General features: G+C 33.6%; 1 protein-coding gene across 1 annotated transcript; it reads right to left on the bottom strand.

Annotated features, from left to right (window-relative positions):
* Positions 1–1,894: 1,894 nt before the first annotated feature.
* LOC130819685 (uncharacterized) lies at positions 1,895–7,523 on the bottom strand. Its single transcript, XM_057685335.1, has 2 exons — positions 7,241–7,523; positions 1,895–2,935 (listed from the first exon to the last, which is right to left on the bottom strand). Exon 2 carries the CDS (start codon positions 2,908–2,910, stop codon positions 2,149–2,151), a length of 762 nt encoding a protein of 253 aa, XP_057541318.1. The 5' UTR covers positions 2,911–2,935; positions 7,241–7,523; the 3' UTR covers positions 1,895–2,148.
* Between the last annotated feature and the right edge of the window lie 19,954 nt (positions 7,524–27,477).

Here is a 27,477-nt window from a genome sequence, read left to right as displayed (position 1 = left end):
AATTGTAACGTATTTAATGAGTTTTGAGTTTTAGCCAAACCTATCTGTATATCATCCAGCAAACAAAACTCTACTTGGATTCTTTAGCAGTGAATTTATTATACTTTGAATTCATTTATCTTCATTCACAAGTTCCTCTAGTAAAACAAGTGGATATAGCTGCGATTAGGGGTGTTTAATGGGTCGGGCCTTCATTTTTAGTCCTTATCTAGCCTGCTTTTAAAAGGGCTTTATAAGGACCGGGCCAAAATGGGTCGGCCGAAAACGGGCTATACTATAATTAAAATGAAGCGGGTTATAAAAAAGCTCAATAAGGGCCGAAAACGGACTTTTGTAAATAGCATAATTAAGGTATAATTTAAATATTATAAATGTCAATGTCAATAAAGTTATTAATACTTTTCAATTTAATTATTATAAATGATAATTTAATTGTTATAAATTGATAAATGGGGATTAAAATAATTTTAATATGAACAATGGGCCGGGTCAGGCTTAAAAGGCCCGGCCCATTTAAAGCCCATATTAATTTTAAAGGGCCCTTTTCCGGCCAGACTCATATTTACTTAAGCCCGGACCGACCCTTATCCAACCCATTGAACACCCCTAGCAATCTTGGATCCAATTTTAATGCGTGCCCCATAAATTAAAGCTCTCAAAAGAAATGCAAAAGTGGCATTTAAATGTGTACAAATGAGTGGCAAAGATAGAACTTCGATTGACAAAGTAAGTACAGCTTAAGAACGAGTCCATGCTCTTCTAATGATTATTCCTGGTAGTGAGCAGCTCATTCTATCTGCATACCGACATGGGGTGTTTGGCACATAGAATTTCAACGAGGGAATGGAACTTTAATCTAAAAAATTGTCCAAAGTATTTGTTTGTTTTGAAGGGACTAGGAAGGAAATGGGGTTAAAAAATGAGAAAGTTCCCAAAAAAAAGTATCTTAAGGGAATGTGGTATTTTAGTCGAGACCTTTATTCTTATATCTTCCATCCAAATTCCTAACATAACAAATAAAAAATAAGATTTTTTTATCTTAAAAGTCTCATATTAAAGTCTCATAGATTCTATTCCATTGTGCAAAACACCCCTTTGTAGTTATAGAGAAAATGTGAAATAAATAAGCAATTTAAAAAATAAAATAAAAGAATAGGCTTCTGATAAACTTAATTCTAAAAAAAAACGTCTTCATGTCCGAACCTAAGGTTGGTTAGTTCGCAGTTACTAAAAATAAACAAAAATATTGGTCAAAAAGTCAATATTGGTTATTTGCAGTTATTAATTACGAACAAAAGAGAGACAATGTCATACTATTAGAAGAAACAAAAGAATGGAAATTATGTTTTGTTGACAGTTATTAATTACGAACAAATAATTTTAACTTTTTTTGACCAATTTTTTTGTTCACTATTAGTAAATACGAACTAACCTAACCTTAAACTCAACCATAATAACACTTAATTTTGTAATTAAGTTTACACACAAAACTTCTTTTTTTTTTTTATTAAATTTGCTTATTAGTTTCACATTTTCTAGTTATAGAAAGCTCAGTTGAGGATCAACAAATTGAGTTTAGAGCACCGTCAGTGATAGTAATGAGCCCATGCCATCACCTGCATTATTATTTTTCGTGTACACATAATGTAAACTTTTCAATAAAACTAAACCTGAATTCATATATTTTCAAGCATTAAATTGTATGCATGACAAATATTCAGAAGTCAAGGATTAAAAATTGGGGCAAAATGTCATGTAAACTACAACAGAGATGATTGTAATAGTGAAAATATTTTGTGAAGGACAACTGATTAATCTGAAGTGATTGAAATGAATGCTGCAATAAAAGTAGCCTTAAAAGGTCAAACGAACACAACAGATGAACACAGTCACAGTCAGACACCGAAGCACCATTTATTCATAATACCATTACTATATACATCATCAATGTCGTTGTAATTATAAACCATCTCCGACCATTGATAAAAGCAATCTACAATCCTCCCTTTCACTTAATTGCAAAGGGTGAAATGGATAGTTAATACGACCATTAGAAGAACCGAATGCTTCAAGGCAATATCAAGCAACTGTACCTCATATTAAACATAGTGATTATCAGTTAACAATGAAACCAGCTACAATAAAGTATCACTTAGAATCAGCATTCCCATTGAATGAGAATGACAATCGAGAAAACCTGGAAAAAACAGATGTAGGACTTCCCTTAGAAGCTCCCGATTTGTTCACCTGGACATCACTCTTAGAATACCGCCAAAACTTAATAACATGAAGACTCTCCTCCTCAGTAGACCTCTGAACAATAATCTTAGAAGCATATCCTTTTTCTCTCATCAATCCACACAACTGCAAAGGCTTATTAGCAGCAAGAGTAAGCAAATACAACCAACCTTTTTCAGACAATAGTTTATCAGCAACAGGCAATATCCTATCAATCACACTCCTCCCATCCTCGCCTCCTGCCCACGACGAAACAATCCCATCACAGCCTACTTCATCCTCAGGGGTCGGAACATAAGGTGGATTAACAACAATAACATCAATTAACCCAGCAAGCCGATCTTCCAACGCTGAGGCTATGTCCATTAACATTACCTCGGCGTGCACACCATGAGATGTTAATGTATCAGATGTCACTGCGACAGCGTGTGGGTTTATATCAGTTGCTAAATAATTAGTACCAATGTTAGATTCATGACCTAACATTAAGGCTAAAGAAGTGATAACATAACCACTACCACAACCAATTTCTAAACATAAAGTGGGTTGTTTTTGAATAAGATTTGCCCTATCAGAAAGAAGAGCATCTACTAAAGCAAATGAATCATCACAAGGTTCGTATACTTCTGGATGTGTTGAAATTAGACGAATATCTGCAATTTTTGTAGGCATTTTTTTTACTTGTTTTTTATTTTACCTGCAAATAGACATACAAAGAAATTAGGGATTGTATTGATTAAAATTCAAGAACCCATTTAAATTGAAAGGAGAAATAAACATGAAAATTGTTAATTAAAAGATGGAATACCTAGTGAAAGGAAATGAATAAGAGCAAGCTTTGGTAGAATTTAGAACGAATTACAATTTCCAAAATCAAGAAAATGAAACACCAAATTAGTTTAATTTAATTTAATTTAATATAAACTAGTAAACGAAAAAAGGATAGTAATTGAGAATAATTGGTAAGGATAGAGCTACCAAAGAGCGAAATGAAAATTAGAGACTACCGAGAAGGGAAGAAGGTTAGCTATTAGTATGTCATTTAATTTTTACTCGTTTCTTTATTCATAAACTTCCTCAGTTTTCAATTGTTCTTATTATTCACTTTTTTTCGCATATCTCAATGCAAACTTAAAAATTAAATAAATTTAATTATAAGTTTTTAAAATTATCAAAAAGTTGATATTTAGATCCACATGAATATGTTTTTTTATAGATTAATGAGAAATCATGGTCAGAGTTTAACACTAAAATTCGTAAATTCTATTTGAGAAGAACATATGAAAACAGAGAGAGTATTTAATTATAAATATCTATAATTAAATAAAATTACAAATAAAAAAATTTGATATGATAAAATATAGATCAAATTAAACCAAATCGCACTTCATTGTATCCTAACTTTAAAATTTGAAATCAAATGAAATTAAGAATAATAGATGAGAAATATAACAAATCAAATGAGACGAACAATAACAGTAAATAAATGGGAGGACCATGTAAAAACAAAATAAAGAACAATTTATGACACCTATATGAAATTTCTATTAATCTCCAAAAAAGATTACGTTTATAATATAGAAATACTTTATACATAGGGATGACAAATTGGGCGGTAGGTGCGGTATGCCATTTTCCATACCTACACCAACCTAAAATTTGCATACTAATCATCTACCATCACCCATGCGCCGATAAATTTTCATACTCATGCTTGCCCACATAGATGTGTATCAAACTCATTCCCGCCCACTACGGCCAATTGGGTACACACATCATGAGTCTACCTACCTTATACCTGTTTCACATTCACTCCAAGGCCACCCAATCTTATAAAATAAAATTAATATCTTAATTTTTGTCAATAGTTTTTAATTAAAAACATACTAAATTGATATAAACTATTTTCATACCCATAGACGAATAGGACTTTTCATACTCATATCCACCTACTACCACCAAATTCATACCCATACTCAGCCCAACTAGGACTGGTGTCATGCAAAATTTGTATAATTTTACTCATCTTACATCCCTATTTATACATATTAGAGTTTATATCAAGCCTAAGAATTATCTATATATTAAAATACTAGCTTCATGTGTTCTCTTTGTTTGTCCATCTTACTATTTCAATTTGTTTGTTCTATAGAAACTTTTTATAAAATAAGTTGTAGTCGAAATATACGACAAAAAATAAAGTTGATGATATAAAAAGAAAAAATTACTCAAAAAAAAACCAACATTTTTCTGATTTCCTAAAATTTTAGATTAATCATGAATAATACCAACTAAAACAGGCATATTCCTCTAACATCCAAACAGAAACTGGTAAAATAACCTACTATTGTAGGTAATTTGAAAAAAAAAAAAAAACAAATCCAATCCACCACCACCATACGTCCCTTTCCAACCTGCGACCACCACTCCTACCCTTCTCTGACACCAACCCCTTCCCCACTACCACCAATCTTCTTGTTAACTACCATGCATCATAGATTAGTAGCCTTTACCCTCCATTTCATCTTCATCTTCAACCTATATAACCCTTTAATTGATTCATCTTCATTTTCACTCTCCTCTTCATCTTCAACCTAACAAAACCACCACTTTATCTTCAACCTCCACAACCCTTTAATGACTTCCACTAACCTTTCCCTTTAAAGGCCATAGCGGGGATTGACTCGACCTTAAGGGGGATTTGGCCGGGATGGTGGAAGGAGAGGGAAACTGGAGGGTGTCATCAATGGAGGAAAACATTTTGAATTTTGCTTTTTTTTATTTTCTTTTTTCCCTAAATGATTTGTTTAACACAACAAAATATAGAGTTCTTAGACGTTTGTAACTCCACGATTAATCAATCGTCTAGAAAATATGAACCTTTTAGACGGTTGTTTTTCAACGTATAAAACAGTATAAACGGTTGTTTTTCAACGTATAAAACAGTAGGTATATGAGAGAGAGAAATATATTTAAAAACAAAAGAGCTTTATAATTATTACTTTCTACTGCTCACATTCATGATTTTGAATAATTAGTTTCTCCATTATGTTTTGCTTGTGCGCAGCTGAATGAAGTGGACAAAAAAATTACTTACAAGGAGCTTTCATTTTCTATTCAAGTATGATAATGACATGGATGTTATTACTCCTCTAGCCTTGGTTAGTTGGTGTGTTTTTTTTTGTGTTTATTAATGGTTTCTAGGTTAGATGTTGGTGTGTTAGGTTGTGTTTGGTGTTCCCCAACTCTTATTGCATGTTGTTTGTTGCTATTGCACAATAAAGTAGATTTTAAAGAGCAAAAAAATTAGTATATGCAAATGAGAGATCAACAGAAAGTACATTATCTTTTTTGGTGGTTAAAGCTTAACAACTATAACACAAACTTAGCTTTTGGCTACCAATTAGCATTTGCATTCCCTCTCGTTCCTTGTGTTTTTAGATATCACATACTATGGATTTGATTTTAATCATATCTATGTAATTACTTTGACAAGGTTTATGAAGGATACATATAGAGGAAGTGCAGTATTTTGATATTGTTGTTATGGCCTATGTAACTCTTGGTTGTAGTAGAAATCTTATGTATCGTATGTAGAGACACATATGTAACTCTTGGTTGTTATGGCATATGTATAGTATGCCATATTTTGAACATATCTATGTAATAACTTTCAGTGGAAAAAAAAATGTCTTAAAAACCTTACAAATGTATAAAAGTGTCTAAAAACTATATATTATTTCAACAAATCCTTAGAGACACATAAAAGCGTCTAAAAACTTTAAATTAATTGAACGCAAAATAAAACATCAAAAACCCTTATAGGCGCATTAAGGCTTCTAAAACCTCCGTTTGTGCAAGTTTTAGGTAATTTTGGATGATAGTGGAAAACACTATTCTTAGTTAGTATAATTCATGGTTAATCAAAAGTTAGATTTATTTTAAAGATATGGAAAAAAGATTGACTATTGGCTCTCAATCATCATTAATGGAACAACACAGTTGAGAGAGGAACAACACAGTTGAGAGAGCTTGAAGCAATTGGCTCTCAATCATCATTAATGGAACAAAACCAGGGAGAAAATCAATCATCATAATAAAGAATAGATAGTAAATTAAGCAAGATACATCTAGGCTAGAAACGGACGAAAATTTGAAAGAATTTCATTTGAAAAATTAGCAACTAAATTAGCAACTAAATTAGGTTTTATTTCTGCAAATTGACATGTAGAAACGCAATAATCCCAATGGATGTTAATCTTCCTTCTTATATTGGGGTTGGGGTTTTAAAAGTTAATTGGGGTCTTGAGGAAGATTATTCTAAATGGAAACATTTGTGATATGGACTGCATTCATTGCAGTTCTTTCTGGATGAAAAAGAGAGAAACCATTACTGATAAATTAGAAACCAAAATCCATCAAACATTTAATTAAACTTTTGTTTAACTTTTACAAGAAATCTATAAACATGTTCACCAACCCTAAAAACCCAACAACCAATGAAAAACTAAATCACAAAATGTTGTACGAGACAGTCTCACCGTGAGACATGACTCGCCCTTAGGGTTGAATAGTCCAATAATAGAGACTCTTAGCTTATGGGGTTCTTGTGTTGACGTCTCACCGTGAAACGGTCTCATACAAGACGGGCTAAAAGAAAACTAAACATTTCAAATGGTAACAAATTAGCTAGAAACCAAAATCATAACATAAATCCCTAGTCGCTATTCAAACCCTACAACGCAGTCACATCAAATCTCCCCAAAACTGCATTTCTAAAAAACAATTTTACAGAAAAAATGCTGAAAGGAAACAAAATGTAAGATGGGTTAACAAAATAGTAAATTCCCAGATCATAACAAAAATCAAATAAATTGGGAACTATAGAAGAGGCAGAAAAAATTTAAAAAAAATTAGGGAACAGAAAAACATAATAATAATATAAGGATTAAAGATTTAAGCAACAAAGTTAGGAGAAATGAGAAATTGAGATTGAGAATACCTTAAAATATCAAAATTAAAATTGAAATTAGGAGCTGGGCGGCAGGGGGCGGGCAGTAGTCAGCTGGAGTGGCAGGGAAGACGGCGGTGGCTGAGGCGCCTTGAATGGCGGGGCGGCGACGGTTGCTGAGGTAAGTTTTAGGATTTTAGGGTTTTATCTTTTGGAGGAGAGAAGAGAGAAAGAAGAAGGCAGAACCGCAGATGGGGTAGTTTTGATTTTCTAATGTGGCACGCGTTCCTTCCACTATTCTCCAGATTATCTGTTTTTTATTTTGAAATTTTTTTAAATTGTCCGCCCATGCGTCAAGCGATTCTAAGAACCATTCTAAGTAGTTTAAATTCTCTTTTTGGTTTGAATTTGATACAAAATTAAATTAAATCAAATTAAATTTAATGTTGATTTTTTCAGTCTAATTTTAAATTATATTTTTTATAATTCACATTGAACCAAACTAAATTAAAATTCAACAATCCAAATTAAATCGAAATCTCCAGAATTTCTTATTACAGCGAATGTCAAAACTCAAGTAATTTAAGTTATGTAGCCTTGTCAGTAGCATTTAACATGTTTTGTCTTTTTTTACACTTTATTTAAGAAATCTTTCTTTTTTATAAATCTTAAAATAATTAGAAAACATATACAAACACCAAACTTTATTTTACTAAAACCTAGAAAATAAAAATACACAAATATCTTAATCTAAATATAGACATTGAATTTACAAACAATCAATTAAACTCATCCGTTAGATTTACAATGAAAAACAATCAAAAATTAATATTAAAAAACCTATACAATGTACGCTCCTAATAATCTCTGTCTACGAATTTGCTGTCTTTAATATTAAAATCTTGCCTTTTTTATTAAATTTTAAGCAATTGGAGGATGGAGGAAGTAGTTTGTAGGAGAAAAAGAAAGTGTGGGAAAAAATGTGAATGAATTAAGAGTAATTGATTTAATTTATAATAGGTAAGTGAGGTTAGTTATAAGATTTAGAGGGAGAAGTGGGAAGTTATTTGTTAATGGGGAGTTATTTATTTTTTTAAATTATTTATTTATTTATTTATTTATTTATTATTATTATTCTTTTTTTTTAAAAAAAAGAAAACGGATGTTACATACACTCTCCCTTAAAAACAAAGTTCGTCCTCGAACTTAAAGTTAACTACTGAAGTTTTAAAAGAAAATTGGACGGTCTGGTAGACTCGCATCACCCCCCTATTTTAAAAAGTTTCGTCCTCGAAACTTAACGTACCTGTTCGAAAAGTTCGGGGTATCGCTTTCTCATGTCAATTTCGGTTTCCCATGTGGATTCTTCGATTTTTTTGTTCGTCCATAGTATCTTGACCAACTTAATTTCTTTGTTCCGGGTACATCTTGTTTTGGTATCAAGAATTTTTATTGGTTTTTCTTCAAAGGTAAGGGTTTCATCAAGTTCAATGGTTTCAGGTTGTATGATAAGGGAAGGGTCATGGACATATTTTCAGAGTTGGGATACATGGAAGACACTGTGGACTTTGGCTAGGTTCATAGGTAATGTTAATCTATAGGCTACTTCCCCAATTCGTTCCAATACTTCATAAGGACCTATAAAACGAGGACTCAATTTACCCTTCCTACCAAATCTCATGATACACTTGGTTGGTGAAACTTTGAGTAAAACTTTTTCACTTACTTCAAACTCTAATGCTCTCCTCCTCTTGTCTGCATACAACTTCTTATGATCTTGCGCGCCCCTCATACGTTCTTGGATCATCCTTACCTTCTTTGTAGTCTCCTCAATCATAGCTGGTCCTAATCCCATCGACTCATTAACATCATTCCAACATATAGGACTCATACACTTTCTCCCATATAGGGCTTCGTAAGGAGCCATTCCAATGCTAGAATGAAAACTATTATTGTAAGAAAACTCTACATACATCAAATTATCCTCCCACCAAAATCCATAACACATGCTCTTAACAAATCCTCAAGAGTCTGAATCGTTCTCTCTGTTTGACCATCTGTTGCTGGATGAAATGCAGTACTGAACTTTAGTATCGTGCCCACTGCTTCTTGTAACATCTTCCGAAATTTGGACAGAAATCTCGAATCTCTATCCGATACAATGTCCTTAGGCACACCATGCAATCTCACTACCTCTTGAAAATACGCGTCTGCCATCTGTTGCATTGTCCAAGTATTCTTCATCGCTATAAACCTTGCTATTTTTGTTAATCGATCCACTATCACCCATATGGCATTCTTCCCTGTTTTTGACTTTGGCAATCCTACTACAAAGTCCATTGAAATCGACTCCCATTTCCATCCAGGTACTTCTAATGGTTGCAAATTTCCCCCCGGCTTCATATGTTGAATTTTCACCTTCTGACACGTTAGACACTTCGCCACAAAGCCTGCAAATTCACGCTTCATGTTGGGCCACCAAAAGTTCTTCTTAAGATCCTTGTACATCTTATCACCACCAGGATGTATTGAGTATGGGGAATTATGGGCTTCAATAATGATCTTAGTCTAAGCTCCTTGTCATGCGGTATGAACCATCTTCCTTTATACTTCATTACGCCATTTTCATCACTTTCGAACTCAGGTGCTTGACCATCCTCCTTCAACTTCTTCAATTTAGTTAACCAGTTATCCGTAACTTGCTTCACTCTAATTTCCTCAAAAATATCAGATTTAATTATCATTCCATTCAATTGAGCACCCACATATCCATACTCTACCACTTCTAAGTTAATCCTATGAATCTCTTCACACAACTCATCTGCTAAAATTAATGCATTCATTGTATGACTTGATTTCCTACTCAGAGCATCAGCTACTTTGTTTGCGTTTCCCTCACAATACTTCAAATCCAGATCATAATCCTTAATGAGTTCTAACAATCGTCTTTGTCTCATATTCAACTCCTTTTGAGTGTACAAGAACCTCAAACTCTTGTGATCAGTATAAATCTTGCACTTTACTCCGAATAAATAATGTCTCCAAATTTTCAATGCAAAGGCTACAGCTCCAAATTCTAAGTCAAGTGTGGGGTAATTCTTCACATGCGGCTTAAGTTGTCGTGAAGCATATGCTACTACTTTCCCATCTTGCATCAACACACAACCTAGTCCATTCTTAGATGCGTCTGTATAAACCTCATATTCTCCACTTTCATTCGGTAAGGTCAGCACAGGAGCAAAGACAAGCCTTGATTTCAACTCTTGGAATGTCGCTTCACACTTCTCATCCCATTGAAACTTAGTGGTCTTCTTCATCAAATTAGTGATTGGTTGAGCGATTCTCGAGAAAATTTTCACAAATCTCCTATAGTACCCGGCTAGACCTAAGAAACTTCTCACTTTTGTCACATTAGTGGGTGTAGGCCAGTTCATTACTGCTTGAACCTTCGAGGGTTCTACCATTACTCCATCCTTTGTAATTACATGCCCCAAAAATGCTACCTTTTCCAACCAGAATTCATATTTTGAAAACTTGGCATACAACATATTCTCTCTTAAAATCTCTAAAACTTTCCTCAAATGAGCCTCATGCTCTTCTCGATTCATAGAGTATACTAAAATATCATCAATAAAAACAACTACAAACTTATCCAAATAAGGCTGAAAAGTCCTATTCATAAGGTCCATAGAGACAGCAGGCGCATTAGTGAGTCCAAAGGGCATGACTGTGAACTCATAATGGCCATACCTCGTTCGAAAAGCTGTTTTGACTATATACTCTTCTGCAATTCGTAATTGATGGTAACCTGATCTCAAATCAATCTTCGAAAATACTCCTGCACCCCTAAGTTGATCGAATAGATCCTCAATTCTAGGAAGTGTATACTTATTGTTCACCGTCACACTATTTAAATCCCTATAATCAATACATAGTCTCAATGTTCCATCTTTCTTCCTAACAAATAATACTGGGGCTCCCCAAGGTGATACACTTGGTCTTGTATATCCTTTATCCAACAAATCCTCAAGTTGTACCTTCGACTCTTGCAACTCGGCAGGTGCCATCCTATAAGGTGCCTTTGAAATGGGTCATGTTCCCGGAACTAAGTCAATCTTGAAGTCTAACTCTCTTATAGGTTACATCTCTGGAATCTCATCTGGGAACACTGAACAAACTCCTTAACTACAGGTATCTCTCCTAACTCGTCCTCTTTCATGCTCGTGTCCTTTACATGGCACAAATATACGGGGTAGCCTTTCCTAAGATGGGTCTGGAGATTTAGGGCGGAGATAAGCTTGGTCTTTGGTGGTTCGAAAGCAGTTTCTTAGAAGGTTAGTTAATATCCCTTAGGGCCTCCAAAGGTAATTCTCTGTTTAGCACAACGGATTTTAGCCTGATACTTCTTTAACCAATCCATCCCCAAAAACGAAATCGAGGCAACTAACAAAAATACGAAAGACAACGAAAATATAATCAAAAGAAATAACCACTACTACTAAGTACTTAAAAGTACTTCAAAACAATAAACCCATTGGACCCCACTCTCATAATTTATTTTATTTTATTTATTTATTTTTTTTTTGTAACTTACTTAAATTATTTAAAATAATTTTACATCTACCATTTAGCCTATTTTTAATTTAAGCCTTTATCAACTTTAAATTCTAAACGAACCTAAGATTTGACCAAAACAAACCTAGGCTACTGATACCACTTTATAACACCTTCAGAATAGGTCGGACTTTTGAAAACACCTTTAATGAAAAACATGAGCCAAAACCTACTCATGGAAGTGTTACCGCCACATCTATTTCTAATAAAATAAATGTAAGGCTTAACGACTAAGAATTAACTTAATAAGTTTAAATCGAACAAAGGGTCTTACAACATAAGAGAAGACTGAAACGCAATCCATGTCCATATAAAATTTAAAGAACTTAAGGTAAAATTTAAACTGAAATACGACTCTAACAAAAGCTATGTTTCTAGGTCATCCTCACTCCACGATTCCCACGCAATCAATAACCTGCAACATAAGAATGCAAGAAAAACAAGGGAAAAACTCCCAAAATCAGGAAATTGAATAATTTCAACTCCATCCCGTAAAACGATTAAGTTTGAAAATGATTTAAGAAAATAAAATATAATCAAATTGGAATAATTTAAGGAAAAAAATAATATATAGCTGAGTAAAAAAGAAACATTTTGTGAAAACAATATATATAATATCACATAAACCAATTTATTAATTTGATATTTAATAATGACAAACACATAATCAATTTTTAATTTGAGAGAACGAGAACGCCAGTAGGCTGAGGCTTTACCCCTATACCTACTTCATCAAGAGGTCGTCACCCTAAATAATTCAAGGCCAGCAGAGTAGTCTCAGGAAACCCTAATGTGCACACCCCTTCTACTTGGATCACAACAAATAAAAGGAAGACCAAACATCGTATCAAATATCAGAAATAATAATACCTGTCGGCAGCTATACTAACCAAACAGGACAACGTGTTCATCACCCTTATACTTAGATCACAAAAAATATAAGAGCTTCATTTCCCTCGTGTTACACTTTACGTGATTTAATATATTTTAATAATTAGTTTCGTGCACACAAACATATAATTAAACATACATTATAATTTTATTTTATGATCATAAATTTTCCCAAGAAAAATATATCTCAAGAATATTCAATTGCAATATTAATATCATAATATATTTCTCCCAAATTCAATCGCATTTAAAATCATTATTAAAATAATAATACAACTCTCATCAAAATAATATTATAAATATTTCTCTTTCAAACTAAATCGTATCAAATTTCATTATAAAAATAATAATATAAATTTTATCAAAAATAGTAATTATAAATTCAAGTTTGACAAAAATAATAGTAAATTTAATTTGAGAATATATAAAACATAACATCATATAAAATAATTTCATATAAAATCATGCATCCTATTTAAACACATTAATTATCACTGAGCACATAATAGTAACAGGATAGTCCTAGTTAGATGGACATTGAGAATCACCTTGTCACGCGATCCTAGACAACGTACGCTCCTAATAATCTCTGTAATCCGCTGTCTTTAATATCAAAATCTTGCCTTTTCTTGATTAAATTTTAAACAATTGGAGGATGGAGAAAGTAGTTTGTAGGAGAAAAAGAAAGTGTGAGTAATAATGTGAATGAATTAAGGGTAATTGATTTAATTTATAATAGGTAAGTGAGGTTAGTTATAAGATTTAGAGAGAGAATTGGGAAGTTATTTGTTAATGAGGAGTTATTTTTTTAAAAAATTTATTTATTTATTTATTTATTTATTATTATTATTCTTTAAAAAAAAAAAGAAAACGGATGTTACATAATGCGAGTCTACCAAACCGTCCAATTTTCTTTTAAAACTTCAGTAGTTAACTTTAAGTTCGAGGACGAACTTTTGTTTTAAGGGGGAGTATTAGGAGCATACGTTGTCTAGGATCGCGTGACAAGGTAATTCTCAATATCCATCTAATTAGGACTATCCCGTTAGTATTATGTGCTAAGTGATAATTAATGTGTTTAAATAGGATGCATGATATTATATGACATTATTTTATATGATGTTTTGTTTTATATATTTTCAAATTAAATTTACTATTATTTTTGTCTAACTTGAATTTATAATTACTATTTTTGATAAAATTTATATTATTATTTTGATAATGAAATTTGATACGATTTAGTTTGAAAGAGAAATATTTATAATATTATTTTGATGAGAGTTGTATTATTATTTTAATAATGATTTTAAATGCGATTGAATTTAGGAGAAATATATTATGATATTAAATTGCAATTGAATATTCTTGAGATATATTTTTCTTGGGAAAATTTATGATCATAAAATAAAATATATAATGTATGTTTGATTATATGATTGTGTGCACGAGACTAATTATTAAAATATATTAAATCACGTAAAGTGTAACACGAGGGAAATGAAGCTCTTATATTTATTGATCCAAGTATAAGGGTGATGAACAGGTTGTCCTGTTTGGTTAGTATAGCTGCCGACATGTATTATTATTTCTGATACTTGATATGGTGTTTGGTCTTCCTTCTATTTGTTGTGATCCAAGTAAAAGCGGTGTGCATACTAGGGTTCCCTGAGACTACTCTGCTGGCCTTGAATTATTTAGGGTGACGACCTCTTGGTGAAGTAGGTATAGGGGTAAAGCCTCGGCCTACTGGCGTTCTCGCTCCCTCAAATTAAAAATTGATTATGTGTTTGTCATTATGAAATATCAAATTAATAAATTGGTTTATGTGATATTATATATATATTGTTTTCACAAAATGTTTCTTTTTTACTCAGCTATATATTATTTTTTTTCTAAAATTATTCCAATTTGATTATATTTTATTTTCTTAAATCATTTTCAAACTTAATCGCTTTACGGGATGTAGTTAGAATTACTCAATTTCCTGATTTTGTGAGTTTTTCCCTTGTTTTTCTTGCATTCTTATGTTGCAGGTTATTGATTGCGTGGGAATATTTGAGTGAGGATGACCTAGAAACATAGCTTTTGTTAGAGTCGTATTTCAGTTTAAATTTTACCTTAAGTTGTTCAAACATGTCTTCTCTTATGTTGTAAGACCCTTTGTTGGATTTAAAGTTATTAAGTTTTTTCTTAGTCGTTAAGCCTTACATTTATTTTATTAGAAATAGATGTGGCGGTAACACGCCAATGAGTAGGTTTTGGCTCATGTTTTTCATTAAAGGTGTTTTCAAAAGTCCAACCTATTCTGAGGGTGTTACACATTCACCTAACATCTTCTGTCATTAACAATGTTATTAGAAATTGTGTTGCTAAAGACCCATCCATTAAGGTATCTGTCGTACGACAGATGGTTAAAGATCGTTTTGGTGTGGATATGAATTATAAGAGAGCGTGGTGTGCAAAGCAACAAGCGTTGTTATCCATTTACGGGACCTGGGAAGGTTCTTACTCACTCCTTCCACGCTTTCTAGAAGCTTCGCAACATTCTAACCTGGGGTTAGTACTTGAGTAGTATTTTAAGGAGGACAATGACATGGTGTATATGTGAGACCTAATATTAGGACTTTCCAATGTGTCTTTTGGGCCTTTAAACCTTGCATTGAAGGCTTCAATTATTGTAAACCTCTTATCGCCATTGACGGCACACACTTGTATGGTAAATATCGTCATACCTTATTGACTACTATTGCCCAAGATGGTGATAAGGGAAATCGTTCCATTGGTCTTTGCCTTGGTAGAGAAGGAGAATATAAATGCATGGTCCTGGTTCATGGCTTGTATTCGTAAGCATGTCACAGATTGGATGGGTTTATGCGCTATTTCTGATATACACGCTGGTATTTTAGCAACCATGGAAGAGTTGGAGTGGCAACCACCTAATGCTTATCATAGGTTTTGCTTACGCCATTTGCTTAGCAACTTCAATCGTGCTATGGTTAATGTTCAGTTGAAGAAGTTGTTCGGTAAAACAGCTGAGCAAAGACAACAAGTTAAGGTAATGAATGATCTAAAGGCAATTGCGACTGCAAAACGAGAGACAATTTTCTGGATTGATGACGTGGGTGATATGTCTAAGTGGTCATTGTGTCATAATGGAGGTCATAGGTATGGCGTTACTAACACGAACCTAGCTGAAGTTTTCAACTTTGTGATGAAGGGTGTACGTTACTAACATTCAAGCACACCGGTAGCGGTCTAGGATTCTACCGAGATCAGTTAGACCTGCTACGCCCCAACCAGGTAAACATTTCAGTGCTCATTAACATTAGTACAATTTAATCAACATATCACTTACCTTTTCATAACATGTATTTTAGTTTTTGTGGGACCCATACCCAGCGGAAGCCTACGCAGCTGTACCCGAACACTCGGGGATTCATTCAGGGGCGTGGAGGGCTTTTGTGCCACTCATATGCTTCGACATTGTCGAAGTACATCTACCAGAGCTGCACAGGGCATTCCACCCCCTTGTGACACTGAACCCCAGCTGCACCTAATTTCGCGCAAAAATCAGGCTGGGGCAAACTGGATGGAGATCAACTGGCGTCACATCGCTCGTTGGGATGCTAGACTTGAGCTGCTAGCACAAGGTGCGCTAATCGATGGTCATGACGCACCTACTACACCAGACTACATGCCGTGGTTCCTCTCCATCACGCGCCGATGGATGACACCACGTGCCATCTTCGAAGCAGCACATTACGCACCAGCTGCGCTTACGATGACTCAATTTGTAAGTCTTCATTTGCATTTATACGATTAAGTTGCCAATTAAATAATATAATGTTACATTAACTAAATATTAATTGCAGGCACAAGGTGCGGCAGACGTGATGCGGTACAGCCACGAGGAGCCGGTGAGGGAGATTGCCCATGGCATGCTCGTCGGCTCGCAGTTCTAGCACTTCATACCGGAAGTCGCTGCAGATTCCTCAACGACTACCGCCCATACGCACGTCTCATCTCCTGCTTATGACTACCATTTAGAGGAGATGGATCATTCATACCTAGACCTGTCAAATATGAACCCGACCCGCTAAACCCAAAAAACCCGACCCGCAAAAAGCGGGTTTTGAACAAATATTTTTAAAAAGTGACCCGTTTAACCCGCTTTTTTAAACCCGCAAAAAATGGGTCAAAAACGGGTCGGGTCGGGTCTGACCCGTCGGGTTTAACCCTTAAAATTTAAAAATTAAAAGAGGAAAGAAAGGCGCTTCATTCATTTCATCCAGCCGGCCCTAATCTGCGTTGTTCTTCATCCTCACAAGTCACACCTCACTCCTCAGGCGATCGTTCCTTCTTCAGAGTTCTTCTTCATCCTCAGTCATCATCTCCGTTCCCAGTCATCATCAGCCCTAAATCTATGGGACGTCGAGCTTCAAGTAGTAGCCGCCGCCGCCCTCCGTTCCCACGAAAAGGGTGTTCAGACTGTTCACCATCACCTCTTGGACAATTCTTTTCTTCTTCATCATCTCCCACTCCTCAAGAAGGTAATTTGAAGTACCAATTTCATTTGTTTACTTGTTGATTTGTAGTTAATTTTAGTTTGCGTATTCGGATTCTGGCAATTTCAGTATGAATCGCTGTTTTCTTCGAATTCCTCGCGAATTTCTGGGCGTGTAGGTTCCAGTTTCTTCGAGGTTTTAACAATGTCGAAGAAATTGTTTAAATTTAATTATATTTTGGTGCTTGGTTTTTGTTGTTTGATAATAGTCTCTGTATTTTCTGGATTGTTGTTTGTTGTTTGCTTAAATTTAATTGTTGTTTGTTTAAATTTCATTGTCTGCTTTTTAAGTTGTTCTGGATTGTTCTGGAATCTGGATTGTTCTTGATTATTGCTCTGCTTTTCAAGTTTAAAGTTTGGAATTTGGATTGTTCTTGGATTGTCCATTGTCTCCCTAGAGTGCTTTTCCGAAATGGCCCTAGCAAGATCAAGCATTTTCCAAGCTAAGTCCAAGTCAGACTCCTCCTCTTCCTCTGCTTCAGCAAGTTCCTCTGTATCGCTTTCCTCGTTTCCATCTCCCTCATCCTTGTTGTTAGCTATCATTAAAGAGAAAATTCCATCAGGAAAATACTGCCAAAATAATAGTGAGAAAATTTGCAGTTAATGATATGTCTTCACATAACTTTTGTTCAAAAATGTTGTTAAAGCCTCCTAATAATAGAAACATGAACATGTGTTGATAAAATTAATGGGATATATTATAAGATCGATTATAGAAAAACAATAATGGAGTTTATATTATCAATGAGGACAAGTTGAAAGGAAGTTCAATAAATGTTGAAAACTTCTGCTAAACAATTAAAATTGATCAACATCTGCATAAATCAAACTTCAAAGGCAAATGATGACACTTTTAGACCCAAATGCTAATATAATGAACCTGTAATCTACATTGTTTTGTAGGAGTTGAGCCAAATGATGATAGTAACAATCCTGGAACAGATGGAAGTTATGGAACAGATGTTGAGACTCCTAACATTGGGCAAGAAGCTACTCCAACATTCGGAACTCGCAAGAGAAAATGGACATCAGATTGTTGGGACCATTACAATACTTTCGATGGTGATGAATTCGCTGATAAGAGGCCAAGAGCTTACTGTAAGTATTGTAATAAAGGACCTATCTTTGCCGACTCAATGTATGGTACTACTAATTTTAGACGTCACACTGAATCTTGTCAAGCTCGTGATAATTGTGATATTCGTCAAATGCTCTTAGATAAAAAAGCTAAGCCTGTTTTGAAATACAATCCTATTGAGTACAAACAAAAGGTTGCTTTGGCTATCATTAGGCATGGATATAGTTACACTTTTGCTGAGCATGAAGGGAATAGGGATATCCATACATATTTAAATGAAAATTGTAAACCAATATGTCGAAATACAGCTAGGAATTGGACTATTAAAATTCATCAAAGGGAGAGAAAACAATTAAAAAAGGCATTACATGTTATCCCTGGAAAGATTTGCTTGACATCGGATATGTGGTCCTCAATTGTTGGTCAAGGATACCTTTCTTTAACTGCTCATTACATAGATGAGAATTGGAAGTTGCACAACAAGATACTTAATTTCTGTCATGTTCCTCCTCCTCATAATGCTCAAGTGTTACATGATACTATTCTTGATAATCTGAAAAAATGGGGAATACATAAGAAAATATTTTCCATTACTTTAGATAATGCTAGATGCAATGATAATATGCAAGACTTGTTGGCAGATAGTCTTTCTGTTTTTGGTAGCTTGCCATGTGATGGTGAATATTTTCATGTTCGTTGTGGTGCTCATGTGTTGAACTTGATTGTTCAAGATGGATTGAAATGTGTTAGTGATTCTTTGAGTAAAATTAGGCAATTGGTTAGACATTGGACTTCTTCGGAAGCTAGGAAAATGAAATTTGCTGAATGTGTTTCTGGAGTTGGTTTGGATTGTTCTACAGGTCTTTTGTTGGATTGTCCAACGAGGTGGAATTCTACATTCATGATGATTCAAAGGGCTTTGGTATACAAAGTTGTTTTCTCTAGGTTAGGAAGATCGGATACATCAACTTCTACTTTAACTGAGGAAGAATGGTCTAGACTTGCAAAAATTTGTGATCTACTTAGGCCATTTGACCTTATTACCAAGCAATTTTCGGGAAGGAATTATCCAACAGCAAACTTGTATTTGATGAATGTCTGGTCAATTGAGTCTCTCATATTGAGTTATTGTAATATTGAGGATGAGTCGATAAGCAATATGGCGAAGGGCATGAAGGCTAAATTTGATAAGTATTGGGAAAACTATAGCATGATTCTTTCCATGGCTGCCATTTTAGATCCTCGCTTAAAACTTCAATATGTGAAGTTTTGTTTTGTGCAATTAGATGGTAGAAGTGCTGAATATAAGACTGAGAAAGTGAAAGAAAGTCTCTTCAAGCTATTTGAAGAGTATTCACAAGTTGATATTTCTCCCCTTGATTGTACTAGAGTTGGAAGCGGGAATGCAAGTCTTACTGTAAGTTTTCATTCTTAACCTTTTGATATTATGTTGTACTTAAATTTGTTATTCAATAATTATTAATAGAAGTTCTCTTGTTTTGTAGGCGTTTTCATCTTATGAGAATTCTTCTTCTCAAGGTAGAACACAACTAGATGACTACTTAGGTGAGCATAAATTGGATCCTTTGTCGGATTTGGATGTTCTTGGTTGGTGGAAGGATAATGCTAAAAGGTTTCCACAAGTTGCAAGTATGGCAAGAGATTTGTTAAGTATTCCAATTACTACTGTTGCTTCCGAGTCGAGTTTTAGCTTGGGAAGTAGGATACTAACAAAATGGAGAGCTTCCTTACTACCGGAGAGTGCCGAGACTTTGGTCACAACCCGAAGTTGGCTATATGGATATGATGTTGAAAATGGTAAATTGTCTTTCTTTTTTTGCATTTTGAGAAATAAAGAGATTCATAGCTAATTAAATAGTTCGTTTTTTATTTGTGTGAAGATAACAATTCTCTTGAAGACGGTGTTGAAATTCCGATTTTGCGGGATCCAAACAAAGAACCTCAAGTTATCGGCGTAGAAGAGAGCGGAATTGAAATTCTTGAAGATGATGATTTTTAGTAAATGTTGTCTTAGATTATCAAATAGTAGACTATGACCAAGTTTATTAAATTGTAATTGTCATACTTTGTTGAACTAATTTTATTTTCTGTTTCATGCAACTTTTGATATGTACTCTATATAAGTTACAATTTTATCGTAATAGGTACATACTAAAATATTATCGTAATAGGTACATATTAATATATTATCATTGACGTAAATTATTTTTTCAAAAAAGTGCAAAACCCGTTGGGTCAACCCGAACCCGACAACTTAGGGTCTTAAACGAGGTAGTCTAAACCCGAAACCGTAATTTTTTAAACCCGTTCAACCCGAACCCGAAAATATTTTTATACGACCCGACCCGTCCGACCTGTTTGACAGGTCTATTCATACCCCATTGACGCTATAGGGACCTCGCAGGCTGGGCCATCACAGCCATCACAGTACCAATCCCCTCCACTACCAGAGCGACACCCGAACGCCTTTTACTATCGTAGGAGGCGAAGGAGACCAACTCAGTTGGATAGGGTAGATGAGAGTTCGTGAGCGTTAACGCTTAACTTTTGTGTATTTGGATCGATTATGTACATATATATATTTTAATTGATTTGTATATTTCAAACATTTGTATATATATTTTATTGTATATATATGTTTAATTACTTTATCATAGCTGTTGGACCTCTTGAGTTTTGATGATGACTACACTTTATTTAAACAAATATATTTTTAGAGATTGTGTGCAGGTCGATATCCGGTAGTGATTATGATCGTTGATAGTACCTATGACTTGGTTCATGGAAATGTACGTGTCAAAAGGATCCGAAAGATGTTAGAAGAAGTATATCGCTTGGGATGTAAAATGGAGACAGCAGGTCTACTGTTCCTAAGTTGGATGTTCTAATAAGACTGAAAATTGTAGACAGCGCACTGTTCCTGAACTGGAGGCAGCTTACGTCCACTGAAAATTCTGATTATTATATTAATTATTATTTTTAGTTGATGTGTTAATTAAAGTTAATTTGTTGCATTAATAATTTATTAAAGTTAATTGGCAAAATGTTTTCCAAAATGATTTTTCGTATTTACTTAGCATTATTTTAGGATCTATATTTAGTAAATATTGGATTTGCTAAATATAGGAACAGCTGCTGTTGAAAAAGTCTTAGCTATTATTATCATTTTTTAGAACCGGTCTTAATATTAGAAAATAGGTTACCATCCCTATTATTAGTAATAAGCAACCGTCCCTATTATTAGCTAAAGGCAACCGTATCTAAATTTAGCTAAAGTAAACCGTGGTTATTATTGGAAAAGAGAACTGCAGCTAATTTTAGTATATGGGAACTGCTGCTAAAGGGAACAGTATCTATTATTAGTATCAGGGAACAGCGGTTATTGCTAAATAACCGTGGGCTTGAATTGGTCAAGTTTAATGACTATTTTAAGATTAACCGTAGGAAGACTTGGTTATTGCGATCCACATTATTTTCCTTGGGAATAATGGTTGGAATATTCCTTTTTATTAGGGATTTTAGCTCTATAAATAGTGGACTCGGTTATTCTTCAAAACTTGCCTTAGTATGAGCGATTAAATCATACGTAATTTTGGGAGAATTTTTACAAGAAAATTTTGTTTTAAAAATGCCAATTAATTTATAATATTTTCTTGTACAACTTATTGATTTTATTTTTAGAGAATTTTATCCTTTTTGTAAAGGATTATGAGTGATATTTGTAATTAGACTTGGGTGAGTCTAAGGGAGAAATAGATAGCTTTTAGTTTAGTGTGGAGTTTAGCTTTTAGTGAAGCTAAGTTTGTTGCTTTGAGTGAAGCAATTTAAGAGAGAAGAGTTGGCCTAGTTGATGCGCTTCGAGTAAAGTAAGATGTTTAATGTAATTGTAACGAGTTGCCTTAAACATAGTGGAGAATTTAGAAATCTCGAGGGTCGTGGTTTTTCCTTCTATTTTGGCCTAAAAGGTTTCCACGTAAAAATCGTTTGTCTCTTTTAGTTATTTCGCTCTAAGTTTAAGCTTTATTTATTTTATTCAATTCCGCAAAAACAGGGCAAAAACGCTTAAACTAGTAACAACAACAATTCACCCCCTCTTGTTGCTGTTCCCGTTCCTGATTGAGTCTACAATAGCCTCCAAGTTTTGACTTATGAATGATCGGAGTTTTGGCGATGAATCATGCCGCCTTAAAGATACATCGACTTGTAATTACTTATTAAAATTTCTCTAGTGCAAATACAACAAACAACAATTACAAAATAAAGGAAAAATAAATTAACTAGCTGCTCGCAGTTACTGACTGTGAACAGCCATAAAAGACAAAGTAGCTGTTCGCAGTTACTAACTGCGAACAACTATTTTGTCTTTTATGGCTGTTTGCAGTTAGTAACTGCAAACAGCTCCAAACCATAGATTTGAGATTCTCACGCTTACTTTTGGAAATAGTTTGATTCTTAGTTTATTTAATTAATTTATTTTTTTTAGCTTACGTTTTTCAAATTTTCGTTTTATTATATGTATCATTTAGCTTATTTCGGTTTTGCTCGGTTTAAATCGGTGTTTTACTTTTAAAATCAAACTGAACCGAATAAAATTCGATTTCAATGTTTTCAAATCATATCCAAACAAAATTATGTAAAAATCAAACCAAAATTTTAATTCGATTTGATTGATTTAAATTTCGATTTTTAACCAAATAACTTTCACCCCTAATTCTAAGTATTCAATCAAGTATTCTAAGAACTTCAACTATGAATAGCCAATTACAAAAAACATGATTCAATCATCAAATTCATAATTAACACCTTTCAAATATTCAATTACATGACAACCACCTTCATGAGTTCATGAAACTAATTACATACAAACAAATTCATTCACTAAAAGGAAAAAAAATAATAAAAATAAAAAAGAAAAGGAAAAAGGCAAGAACTTAAAACCTGAATCGACAAAGACAACACTGAGCACCGACGAACCGCTGGTGGACTGTGGATAGAGTACGATGGCTGTGGCAATGCTCCTGGTGGACGAAGAAAAAAAGCATTGACAGAGATGAACTGTTAATTGAACACTTGAAGAGCAAATTTTGGTGAAGAACAGAAGAAAGTGTCGAACGGGATTGTAAAGAGGGAAAAATTGTCCAAACTTTCTCATTTATTATCCATTTGTTGTGGATAATGTCTACTATTAATTATTTTTAAATAATTCAACCTTTGCTGTGGGCTAGTAGTTTCATTTCCCGACTTTACATTACAATTCTTCAAAACTTGCCTTAGTATGAGCCATTAAATCATACGTAATTTTGGGAGAATTTTTACAGGAAAATTTTGTTTTAAAAATGCTAATTAATTTATAATATTTTCTTATGCAACTTATTGATTTTATTTTTAGAGAATTTTATCCTTTTTGTAAGGGATTTTGAGTGATATTTGTAATTAGACTTGGGTGAGTCTAAGGGACAAATAGATAGCTTTTAGTGAAGCTAGTCTGGAGTTTAGCTTTTAGTGAAGCTAAGTTTGTTGCTTTGAGTGAAGCAATTTGAGAGAGAAGAGTTGGCCTAGTTGATGCGCTTCGAGTAAAGTAAGATGTTTAATGTAATTGTAACGAGTTGCCTTAAACATAGTGGAGAATTTAGAAACCTCGAGGGTCGTGGTTTTTCCTTCTATTTTGGCCTAGAAGGTTTCCACGTAAAAATCGTTTGTCTCTTTTAGTTATTTCGCTCTAAGTTTAAGCTTTATTTATTTTATTCAATTCCGCAAAAATAGGGCAAAAACGCTTAAACTAGTAACAACAACAATTCACCCCCCCCCCCCCCCCCCCTCTTGTTGCTGTTCCCGGTTCTGATTGAGTCTACAATAGCCTCCAAGTTTTGACTTATGAATGATCGGAGTTTTGGCGATGAATATTGCCGCCTTAATGATACATCGACTTGTAATTACTTATTATAATTTCTCTAGTACAAATACAACAAACAACAACTTAAAAATAAAGGAAAAATAAATTAACTAGATGCTCGCAGTTACTGACTGTGAACAGACATAAAAGACAAAGTAGCTGTTCGCAGTTAATAACTGCGAACAACTATTTTGTCTTTTATGGCTGTTTGCAGTTAGTAACTGCGAACAGCTCCAAACCATAGATTTGAGATTCTCACGCTTACTTTTGGAAATAGTTTGATTCTTAGTTTATTTAATTAATTTGTTTTTTTTTAGCTTACGTTTTTCAAATTTTCGTTTTATTATATGTATCATTTATCTTATTTCGGTTTTGCTCGGTTTAAATCGGTGTTTTACTTTTAAAATCAAACTGAACCGAATAAAATTCGATTTCAATGTTTTCAAATCATATCCAAACAAAATTATGTAAAAATCAAACCAAGTTTTTAATTCGATTTGATTGATTTAAATTTCGATTTTTAACCAAATAACTTTCACCCCTAATTCTAAGTATTCAATCAAGTATTCTAAGAACTTCAACTATGAATAGCCAATTACAAAAAACATGATTCAATCATCAAATTCATAATTAACACCTTTCAAATATTCAATTACATGACAACCACCTTCATGAGTTCATGAAACTAATTACATACAAACAAATTCATTCACAAAAAGGAAAAAAAATAATAAAAATAAAAAAGAAAAGCAAAAAGGCAAGAACTTAAACCTGAATCGACAAAGAGAACACTGAGCACCGACGAACCGCTGGTGGACTGTGGATAGAGTACGATGGCTGTGGCAATGCTCCTGGTGGACGAAGAAAAAAAGCATTGGCACAGATGAACTGTTAATTGAACACTTGAAGAGCAAATTTTGGTGAAGAACAGAAGAAAGTGTCGAACGGGATTGTAAAGAGGGAAAAATTGTCCAAACTTTCTCATTTATTATCCATTTGCTGTGGATAATCTCTACTATTAATTATTTTTAAATAATTCAACCTTTGCTGTGGGCTAGCAGTTTCATTTCCCGACTTTACATTAGAATTCTTCAAAACTTGCCTTAGTATGAGCCATTAAATCATACGTAATTTTGGGAGAATTTTTACAGGAAAATTTTGTTTTAAAAATGCTAATTAATTTATAATATTTTCTTATGCAACTTATTGATTTTATTTTTAGAGAATTTTATCCTTTTTGTAAGGGATTTTGAGTGATATTTGTAATTAGAGTTGGGTGAGTCTAAGGGACAAATAGATAGCTTTTAGTGAAGCTAGTGTGGAGTTTAGCTTTTAGTGAAGCTAAGTTTGTTGCTTTGAGTGAAGCAATTTGAGAGAGAAGAGTTGGCCTAGTTGATGCGCTTCGAGTAAAGTAAGATGTTTAATGTAATTGTAACGAGTTGCCTTAAACATAGTGGAGAATTTAGAAATCTCGAGGGTCGTGGTTTTTCCTTCTATTTTGGCCTAGAAGGTTTCCATGTAAAAATCGTTTGTCTCTTTTAGTTATTTCGCTCTAAGTTTAAGCTTTATTTATTTTATTGAATTCCGCAAAAATAGGGCAAAAACGCTTAAACTAGTAACAACAACAATTCACCCCCCCTCCTCTTGTTGCTGTTCCCGTTTCTGATTGAGTCTACAATAGCCTCCAAGTTTTGACTTATGAATGATCGGAGTTTTGGCGATGAATATTGCCGCCTTAAAGATACATCGACTTGTAATTACTTATTATAATTTCTCTAGTGCAAATATAACAAACAACAACTTAAAAATAAAGGAAAAATAAATTAACTAGATGCTCGCAGTTACTGACTGTGAACAGCCATAAAAGACAAAGTAGCTGTTCGCAGTTAATAACTGCGAACAACTATTTTGTCTTTTATGGCTGTTTGCAGTTAGTAACTGCGAACAGCTCCAAACCATAGATTTGAGATTCTCACGCTTACTTTTGGAAATATTTTGATTCTTAGTTTATTTAATTAATTTATTTTTTTTTTAGCTTAAGTTTTTCAAATTTTCGTTTTATTATATGTATCATTTATCTTATTTCGGTTTTGCTCGGTTTAAATCGGTGTTTTACTTTTAAAATCAAACTGAACCGAATAAAATTCGATTTCAATGTTTTCAAATCATATCCAAACAAAATTATGTAAAAATCAAACCAAGTTTTTAATTCGATTTGATTGATTTAAATTTCGATTTTTAACCAAATAACTTTCACCCCTAATTCTAAGTATTCAATCAAGTATTCTAAGAACTTCAACTATGAATAGCCAATTACAAAAAACATGATTCAATCATCAAATTCATAATTAACACCTTTCAAATATTCAATTACATGACAACCACCTTCATGAGTTCATGAAACTAATTACATACAAACAAATTCATTCACAAAAAGGAAAAAAAATAATAAAAATAAAAAAGAAAAGCAAAAAGGCAAGAACTTAAACCTGAATCGACAAAGAGAACACTGAGCACCGACGAACCGCTGGTGGACTGTGGATAGAGTACGATGGCTGTGGCAATGCTCCTGGTGGACGAAGAAAAAAAGCATTGGCACAGATGAACTGTTAATTGAACACTTGAAGAGCAAATTTTGGTGAAGAACAGAAGAAAGTGTCGAACGGGATTGTAAAGAGGGAAAAATTGTCCAAACTTTCTCATTTATTATCCATTTGCTGTGGATAATCTCTACTATTAATTATTTTTAAATAATTCAACCTTTGCTGTGGGCTAGCAGTTTCATTTCCCGACTTTACATTAGAATTCTTCAAAACTTGCCTTAGTATGAGCCATTAAATCATACGTAATTTTGGGAGAATTTTTACAGGAAAATTTTGTTTTAAAAATGCTAATTAATTTATAATATTTTCTTATGCAACTTATTGATTTTATTTTAGAGAATTTTATCCTTTTTGTAAGGGATTTTGAGTGATATTTGTAATTAGAGTTGGGTGAGTCTAAGGGACAAATAGATAGCTTTTAGTGAAGCTAGTGTGGAGTTTAGCTTTTAGTGAAGCTAAGTTTGTTGCTTTGAGTGAAGCAATTTGAGAGAGAAGAGTTGGCCTAGTTGATGCGCTTCGAGTAAAGTAAGATGTTTAATGTAATTGTAACGAGTTGCCTTAAACATAGTGGAGAATTTAGAAATCTCGAGGGTCGTGGTTTTTCCTTCTATTTTGGCCTAGAAG

Source organism: Amaranthus tricolor, chromosome 1 (assembly GCF_026212465.1).
Source record: "Amaranthus tricolor cultivar Red isolate AtriRed21 chromosome 1, ASM2621246v1, whole genome shotgun sequence".
NCBI classification, from domain to species: domain Eukaryota; kingdom Viridiplantae; phylum Streptophyta; class Magnoliopsida; order Caryophyllales; family Amaranthaceae; genus Amaranthus; species Amaranthus tricolor.
Note: the sequence above shows the minus strand (reverse complement) of the source record. Positions and strands in the feature narration are given on the sequence as shown.